General features: G+C 44.6%; 1 protein-coding gene and 1 non-coding gene across 2 annotated transcripts; one reads left to right on the top strand and one right to left on the bottom strand.

Moving 5' to 3' along the window:
• Nucleotides 1-1,254: 1,254 nt before the first annotated feature.
• On the bottom strand, nt 1,255-1,323 carry LOC132489704 (small nucleolar RNA SNORD2). Its single transcript, XR_009532091.1, has one exon. It is a non-coding gene; the product is annotated as a small nucleolar RNA SNORD2 (small nucleolar RNA).
• A 4,856-nt stretch (nt 1,324-6,179) lies between these two features.
• Nucleotides 6,180-8,911, top strand: HSPA2 (heat shock protein family A (Hsp70) member 2). The gene has a single exon (XM_060096010.1). The coding sequence runs from the start codon at nt 6,520-6,522 to the stop codon at nt 8,434-8,436; it is 1,917 nt and encodes a 638-aa protein (XP_059951993.1). The 5' UTR covers nt 6,180-6,519; the 3' UTR covers nt 8,437-8,911.
• Nucleotides 8,912-9,395: the final 484 nt, after the last annotated feature.

Genomic DNA, 9,395 nt, shown 5'->3' with positions numbered 1-9,395 from the left:
CATGACTATTCATTCTAATAATTAGACTAACAAAAAATCAGAAAGAGTTAATTAGAATGTGATAATGGGTACAGGGGTGAAAAGGGAGATAAGAAATCCACTAACGACTTCAAATTCATATGAATTCACCTGCTTTAAGAGAAATATAACAAATAAACTTAAAGAAGTGTTAGAGTCTAAAACAAAAACAAACTATAGCTAGACTTCTAGAAACATGAAGAAGCATATAGAACTGCAGACTTCTAACAAATAAATAGTAAACAGTAAAGATGAATACTATCAATAATTAAAGGTGCCAGATCAATATAGTAGAAACTCAACAGATAATTTTTTGATTTACTGGTGGAATTAGATTTACAAAAGAAATATGGCATAAATTCTGACTGTACTAAACTACAAATGTAATGAATTACAGTAATTATAAGTGATATAAATGCATTCCATAATGTGATTATTTTCTGTATATTAGTATAAAATGGAGTTACTGGGTTACATAGAGAATTTCTGTTACATTTTTTAATCCACTGCTTTACCTAATAAAATTTCCTCCTCTATGTCCAGAAGTTAAAATGTCTGTATATTACTTTTATTTATACTGTACTTTTCCAACCTGGCTCTTTTTTTTTTTTTTTTTTTTTTTTTTTTTTTTTGCTGTACGCGGGCCTCTCACTGCTGTGGCCTCTCCCGTTGCGGAGCACAGGCTCCGGACACACAGGCTCCGCGGCCATGGCTCGCGGGCCCAGCCGCTCCGCGGCACGTGGGATCCTCCGGGATCGGGGCACGAACCCGCGTCCCCTGCACCGGCAGGCGGACTCTCAACCACTGCGCCACCAGGGAAGCCCCAACCTGGCTCTTTAAAAAAAAAAAAAAAAAAATTATTTGACTGAAAAGTTATCAATCCTTTTCATTCTATAATACCAAAATAATAAAGTATTTGATATAGCTAATTATGGTATTTCTGAGCAGCTTATGAAGTACACAAAGATTAACTAAAATTCTTATTTCCAAATCCCGGTTTCTTTCAATATAGAATGACTAGAAAAGTACTATCTCAGAGCAAACACAAACGGCAACAAATTAGGTTTCCTCATAATATAAAAATAGATAATTATTTATAAAAATCCACTGACATAGTATTTAGTTCTTTTAGAGGGTTAATCCATTTCTCAAAATAATTTATTCAGAGAAATAACTTCCTTACCAATATAATTCATTTTGTTCATTTTCAGTTTAAGAAGTTGTTTTTCTTTTTGCAAGTGATCAGCAATAAGTTTTCTTTTCATTTCAGGTAAGTCCTGAAAGATAATTGCCATAATTTCACAGAAGTTAATAAGCATTAGCAATAATGGCATGTTGAATCTTAGTCTCCACTTGTAAGACAACAGCTTCACTTCTTTCAGATTATTTCAGACTATTCCACAAGAGTCTGTCCTCGAGATTAGCACTCTACAAAACTGAAGAAGGTACAGTTTGTCTGCTATTGCACAGATTCACTTTTTTTCTGGAAAAGCCTCTCTTCCAGGTTTGGGACACTTAGCCTTCCATATACGGCATGGTAGTGTCCTACCCCAAGCTACTGTGTATCTACAGTTCAATTAGAACTTTTAAAGACTGAGTTTCTTAAGACTCAAAGAAACAGATGGTGAAATTTTTCCTAGAGTGACAGGTGACTGGAGAAATGTTTTGGGACAAGGTACATCCAAAGAATTATAAAATTGTAGTATTTATAAAGATCTTAAATATAATAGTTGAACTCCAGTTTGCTGATAGGTCCTCAAATTATAGGCTGCTACTGACTCCACCTTCTCTTCAGGCCAACATTACCTCTTCAAAACAATCCACAACCTTTATGAAGTTTGTGCCTGGGTAGGGATTGAGAGGGTTCCAGAAAATCTGTAAATTTTTTTCCTGGTAATTCTGGAAAAAATGTATTCTTGCTCACTTAGTCTCCTTAGGGCAGGCCTGACTACCCAAGCACACAGTTTTAGACCTCATCTTATTCATCTTTGTATCTCTAGGTACAAATATTTTCAGATGTGAATTTGTTTCAACTTTTGGTCTCTTCAGTATTATTTAGTTCAGAAATATAAGAGGTAGGCAGAGAACCTTCCTCTTATACAGGAAAAAACAAGTTATTATTTCCAGTTTTTTTTTTGTTAAATAATATGCCTCAGGTCACTTTTAATAAACATTGAGCTAGTAAATTACTACTGTTTTCCAGGTACTCTTCTGGGTTTGGGGAATTAATCAGAGAAAATTTGATACATATTAAAGCTCTTGTTTTTTCTAGACTGTATAAAATCTCAGTCCTTGGATTTTTTATGTGTGTGTGTGTGGTACGTGGGCCTCTCACTGTTGTGGCCTCTCCCGTTGTGGAGCACAGGCTCTGGACGCGCAGGCTCAGCAGCCATGGCTCACGGGCCTAGCTGCTCCGCGGCATATGGGATCTTCCCGGTCCGGGGCACGAACCCATGTCCCCTGCATCGGCAGGCAGACTCTCAACCACTGCGCCACCAGGGAAGCCCCAGTCCTTGGATTTTAAAAATATTTTGAAACACCCTAGTATTTATAATCTGTCAGATTACACCTGTTGAAAATCAGTAGTAATTTCTATGTAAATAGTAGGATTAGCAAACTTTCAGTTGAATGTTAATAGTCAAGTTTTGAAAATCAATTGTAAAAGTACAAGAAAATTTAGAAAAATTACTGATAATCCTACCCTCTAACGATAACCATTTTTATGCAATTTTCATATATATGATTATCTTACATATAAGATAAGAATATACAAAAGCCTTGTATCTTATTTTCCCCTTAATTATACCAAGAACATTTTCCCATGTCATTAAAAATCTTGTAAACAATTTTCAGGGCTACATAATAATCCATGACTATAACTCAAAAAATCATTTTCTTATTGTCAGATATTAAAGCCATTTCTCTTTTATCATTGTTATAAATAATATACCTGCATGTTCTATTATTTCCTTAGGATAAATCCCACAGAGTAATGCTAAATGAATGGTATGATCATACTTAAGGTAAAGAAAAAATATTGTCACATTGCCCTCCAGAAAGATTGTACTAATTTACATTCCCACCAGTAGGGTTTACCTGTTCTGCCACAACATTACTGGAATTGATGAATTTCACTGGATCATAGATTTGCTAATTTGACCATTTTTAATGGGCTACATGTTTAATGAATTATGAGCCACAATCATCAAATAGAAAAGAACATTTTAAAAAAATCAATAGAAATAAGGAAAAATATAAAAACTCCAAGAATGGTCAGTATATGATAATGTTCTAGGATTGTAAAAGTTTATTTCATAGGAAATAAAAATGCAAATACTGTGTCTTTTGGGGAAAAGCTCAGGATGCTATTTAAAGTATGAAACGTATGAAGTATCAATTTACTAGGTGAAAAGTTAGAGCAGAAAAAATACATATACCTAATGAAAATACAGATAAAATTGCTACTCTGGTTTCAGAAAGCTGTGTTAAAGATGAATGTGGGACTTCCCTGGTGGCGCAGTGGTTAAGAATCCGCCTGCCAATGCAGGAGACACGGGTTCAAGCCCTGGTCTGGGAAGATCCCACATGCCACGGAGCAACTAAGCCCGTGTGTCACAGCTACTGGACACGGAGCCTGTGCTCTAGAGCCTGCGAGCCACAACTACTGAGCCCACGTGCCACAACTACTGAAGCCCACGCACCTAGAGCCCGTGCTCCGCAACAAGACAAGCCACTGCAATGAGAAGCCCGCGCAGTGCAATGAAGACCCGATGCAGCCAAAAATAAATAAAATAAACTTTAAAAAAAAGATGAATGTGGTAGTTAGATTGGAAGATTTGTTTGTAATAACTGTGCAGGACATAGTTATTATACAAAAGAACCCCTCCCTTCTGAAGCTGTAATTTTAGTGTTTGCGTGTAAGAACTGGCATGTCTGCTTTTTTGCTAACTTGCTTTGCTTGAGGTAAGTGCGTGAGGACTGTCTGAACACAAGAGATCTGAAGAGATTGTGTTTCTCACAATTCTCTTCTGCTTTCAGTTGTAGTTGGGACCCTGTCCCTAAATCACATCATATCATTAGTTCTACAAAGAATTTGTATTGCTTTCCAGCCCACTAATTCCCTCCGCTCCCTTTTTTAACTACACAAAAGACAAGAATTTCTAAGAATAAAATCAAGAAATCTGTACTCAAAATTTAAGGCAACTTCAACAGAAACTTTTTGGTTTGATCTTTTTTTTCCTAATTAAAAAAAAAAAGTTTTCCTGGTTCAAATTTTTTCCTTAACTTCTTTCGTGGAAAAAGAGATGTGAATTGTGAAATGAGATTAACAAATTAATAGTAGATGTGTTTTTAAAAATTGGAAATTACATACACAACTAGATAAAAGAAACTTAAATGTCCATTGATTGACTTAATTGGATTCTGTCAACATTACTTTTTGGTCTCAGATAACTTTTGTGTCTCTCAGACAAAAACTTTTCTCCAGCACTGCCCCAAACAACTTTGATATTAACTATACATTAGCCTCCTTCAAAGGATTTTCCCCTTCCCACAGCCTCAGGAAAAAGATCACGGCACATAAAGCTCTTAAATGTATCTTGTCCTCCTGAAGCGACTGTTTCTGGTTCTTATCCCTCCCCATGTAGTGACACTAATCTTCCGCACTGAACTTGTAGTTGCTGCCAGCACACGCCGCTCTCATCTTTGCCCATGCTACAACCCATGCAAAGAATGGCAAAGGTCAGCACCTGGCTCAGGCATGTCACCTCTTCCAGGAAGCCCTCAGGAACATACTTTACCCTGTCTGGATGTGCCCCCGCCTCTGTGTTCCCTATAGCACTTCTCTTGAATTATTTTTATCTATTTATTGGGCTCTCAACCTCATAAAGACAGATTATTTTTGCATTTGTCTTTTTACCTCACATCCTGGGACTTCTTAAAGCTAACTGAATGACTGTCTCCAGCTTCCCCACATAATGTGAAGGGTTATCGCTGTTTTGTTACTGTCCTCCTTCCGGAGCCCATTTATAGGAGCCTGCTTCTACCACCTATCACTTGGTGCCAGACAATACCTCCAGACCTACTCCCATATAGTCCTCTTAAACGTTATAGAATAAGTTGCACTCCTTCTCATCTACCTTCTCTGAGAGTTTACGCCTCTAGTGTAACTTCAGCATGGCTAAAGAAAATAATCTCACTCAGTTGAGCTCATTCATAAACATAACTCAGTCATAAACATGATCGTGCGTGCTTAACCTGGGGTTGAGAGACTCGTGAGAGGCGTTGAGACTGGGTTATTTTATGGTACTTCAAAGTGTGGGTTTTGATTATGGACTTCCTCGTGAGGAACTCAAAGCGGCGTTTAAAGCACTTGAAACGGAAAATAAAGAAAGCAGTGTAGAGAACAGGGAGATGAAACTAGGAAGCTTACAGTGGCAGGACAAGCTGGGAAAACGGAAAGCGAGATCGAGAAAGTTTACAAACACTTTTGGGAAGACGAGTTGCAATCACTCCCATCCCCCACTCTGCAGGCCGCCTCGCGCGCGGCGCGGATAAACGGTCGGACTCTCCAGGCGCTCTCCCGGGCTCCTGCTGTCCCCGCCCGCCAGGCAGTTTTTATCCAGCGCTCACACCCCCTGAGACGCTGTGAAGCACGCAAAATTAAATTCCAGGAGGCCGACGGCCCAGCCTAGGAACTTCCGCGTCATTTCTCTTTGTCTCCCCCGCTACCCCCGCTCCTCCCCCGGGGCAGGAGCCGCCCTCACGCCCAGGCCAAGCCAAGCCAACGCCCACGCGCCGGCTGAAGAAAAATGCCTGCTCTGGCCCTAGTTCCTCCTGGCCACCAACTCAGAATGAATTGCCCCGCCCCTACGAGCTAGGTTGGTGGACACACTAGGAACTGCACAGCATTTCGAGCCTAAGAACTGAACGACCGGACAAGGCGACTCCCCTCTCGACGCTCCCCTTCCGCGCCTCCTCCTGGCGCCACGCCCCAGCACTTCCTTCCCCACCCTACTTGGGAGTCCGCGCTGCTTATTGGCCGCGTGTCCTGCCAATCCAACGGACGTCGACGAATCCCGCCTTAGGAAAGGCGAAGATCGCGAAAACGCGTGGGATGCGAGCCTAAAGCCCCCAAGCCGCAGGTTGCTAGTGAGCCTCGGAGGCAACTGGCCGCCTGGGGCGCGTGGGCGGGGCCTCACTTGCATAACGTCCGCCCGTCGCGTCCTCGCGCGGGCCGTAGTCCCGCCCCTCACCCAACTAGAAGTCTGTTGGGCCGTAGGCGGGTCACTCCGGCTCAGGCAAGCCTGTGGCTGGCGGTCCCGAGAGTGGATTGGCTCTGAAGGCGGCAGGGAGGCGACTATAAGAGTGGGGAGCGGAGCGAGGGGAGAGGGAGACGGTTGTTGCGCTCATAGTGTTTGGTGCGAGGCGACCGTTAGTTGAGGCCGCGGATTTTCTGCCCTAGGTGTTGTCGTCTAACGTCGCTTGCCTGTCTCAGTCAGGATGTCTGCCCGCGGCCCGGCTATCGGCATCGACCTGGGCACCACCTACTCGTGCGTGGGGGTCTTCCAACATGGCAAGGTGGAGATCATTGCCAACGACCAGGGCAACCGCACCACCCCTAGCTACGTTGCCTTCACCGACAGCGAGCGCCTTATCGGGGACGCCGCCAAGAACCAGGTGGCCATGAACCCTACCAACACCATCTTCGATGCCAAGAGGCTGATCGGTCGGAAGTTCGAGGACGCCACAGTGCAGTCGGACATGAAGCACTGGCCATTCCGGGTGGTGAGCGAGGGAGGGAAGCCCAAAGTGCAGGTGGAGTACAAGGGAGAGATCAAGACCTTTTTCCCGGAGGAGATCTCCTCCATGGTCCTCACTAAGATGAAGGAGATCGCCGAAGCCTACCTGGGGGGCAAGGTGCAGAGCGCGGTCATCACCGTCCCGGCCTATTTCAATGACTCGCAGCGCCAGGCCACCAAGGACGCGGGCACCATTACGGGCCTCAACGTGCTGCGCATCATCAACGAGCCCACGGCGGCGGCCATCGCCTACGGCCTGGACAAGAAGGGCTCCGCGGGCGGCGAGAAGAACGTGCTCATCTTCGACCTGGGCGGAGGCACCTTCGACGTGTCCATCCTGACCATCGAGGATGGCATCTTCGAGGTGAAGTCCACGGCTGGCGACACCCACCTGGGCGGTGAGGACTTCGATAACCGCATGGTGAGCCACCTGGCGGAGGAGTTCAAGCGCAAGTACAAGAAAGACATTACACCCAACAAGCGCGCCGTGCGGCGACTCCGCACCGCCTGCGAGCGAGCCAAGCGCACCCTGAGCTCGTCCACTCAGGCGAGCATCGAGATCGACTCGCTCTACGAGGGCGTGGATTTCTACACGTCCATCACCCGTGCCCGCTTCGAGGAGCTCAACGCCGACCTGTTCCGCGGGACCCTCGAACCGGTGGAGAAGGCGCTGCGCGACGCCAAGCTGGACAAGGGCCAGATCCAGGAGATCGTGCTGGTAGGCGGCTCCACTCGCATCCCCAAGATCCAGAAGCTGCTGCAGGATTTCTTCAATGGCAAGGAGCTGAACAAGAGCATCAACCCTGACGAGGCGGTGGCCTACGGAGCCGCGGTGCAGGCGGCCATTCTCATCGGGGACAAGTCAGAGAACGTGCAGGACCTGCTGCTACTCGACGTGACCCCGTTGTCGCTGGGCATTGAGACGGCTGGAGGCGTCATGACTCCACTCATCAAAAGGAACACCACGATCCCCACCAAGCAGACGCAGACCTTCACCACCTACTCAGACAACCAGAGCAGTGTGCTGGTGCAGGTGTACGAGGGCGAACGGGCCATGACGAAGGACAATAACCTGCTGGGCAAGTTCGACCTGACCGGGATTCCCCCGGCGCCCCGCGGGGTCCCCCAGATTGAGGTTACCTTCGACATCGACGCCAATGGCATCCTCAACGTCACCGCCGCCGACAAGAGCACCGGTAAAGAAAACAAAATCACCATCACCAACGACAAGGGTCGTCTGAGCAAGGACGACATTGACCGGATGGTGCAGGAGGCGGAGCGGTACAAGTCGGAAGATGAGGCCAATCGCAACCGAGTGGCCGCCAAAAACGCCGTGGAGTCCTATGCCTACAACATCAAGCAGACGGTGGAAGACGAGAAACTGAGGGGCAAGATTAGCGAACAGGACAGAAGCAAGATCCTCGACAAGTGTCAGGAGGTGATCAACTGGCTTGACCGAAACCAGATGGCGGAAAAAGATGAGTATGAGCACAAGCAGAAAGAGCTCGAAAGAGTTTGCAACCCCATCATCAGCAACCTTTACCAAGGCGGCCCTGGCGGCGGCGGCAGCGGTGGTTCAGGAGCCTCCGGGGGACCGACCATCGAGGAAGTGGACTAAACTTGGACTCGAGTCAGCGTAAACCTCTTTTCCTTTCTCTCTTTTTCCTTTTGTTTTTGTTTTTGTTTTTTCTTTGAAATGTCCTTGTGCCAAGTATGAGATCTATTGTTGGAAGTGTTTAGCCCGGTGTATGCATATGAAAGGAGAGGTACAACAACTTAGTTTAATTATAAAAGGTTAGTTCTAAAGTTTGGCTTTTAAAAACATTATTTGAGGTTTCTCTTTAATGCATTTTGTGTATTTGCTGACTTGAGCGCTTTTGGTTAGCTTAGTTTGTACATGGAGTTTTCAGATGGGAAACCTGAAGTTTGCACACATGTTCTGTGGAAGCTTGGTAACAATAAAATATACAGAAGCTTGAATTGTTTATTTTTATGTACTACCTTAAGAGGAAAGTGAACATTGCAGTAATGTTAAGGACAGGCATACTTTTTGCAAACAAATGCATAAATACAAATTTAAAAGTAAAGCTGAAATTGATCTAAAAATTATTGTGTTGGAGTTTTCAATTTTCCCTTCTTACTGTTTTACCCATGTTGGTCTTTAACTAAGATATTAGTATAAGATGAAATGTATCTAACTCAGTGTTGCCTAATTTTCTGATGAGGTTCCTGCTTTGAATTACCAGCAACTTAAGGGGAAAAGATCTGGGTAAACGTTTTCCCCCCTTTTAATACAGAAACCAGACTGGGGTCTGACAGTATACCCAAACTCCTAAGGCTTGGCTTAAGTATTCAAGTGAAAATCCACCTGAATATTCCAACAGAATACAAGGTATGTTCCAGGGTTAAGTACAGAAAGATTCTTTCTCCAAACAAAAGCTGGGGCAGGTGTTGTCTTCTGATAATAGCCCAACATAGTACGAAACAAGTTGCTTTCTGCAACATACAGGTGCCTGAAACAAGATCCAGCAGGCAAACGTTAAAGCCACTTAATACTGACTCCAAATTTAGTCAAAT

The sequence above is a fragment of the Mesoplodon densirostris genome, chromosome 4 (assembly GCF_025265405.1).
Source record: "Mesoplodon densirostris isolate mMesDen1 chromosome 4, mMesDen1 primary haplotype, whole genome shotgun sequence".
NCBI classification, from domain to species: domain Eukaryota; kingdom Metazoa; phylum Chordata; class Mammalia; order Artiodactyla; family Ziphiidae; genus Mesoplodon; species Mesoplodon densirostris.
This window is presented reverse-complemented; position numbering and strand designations above follow the sequence as displayed.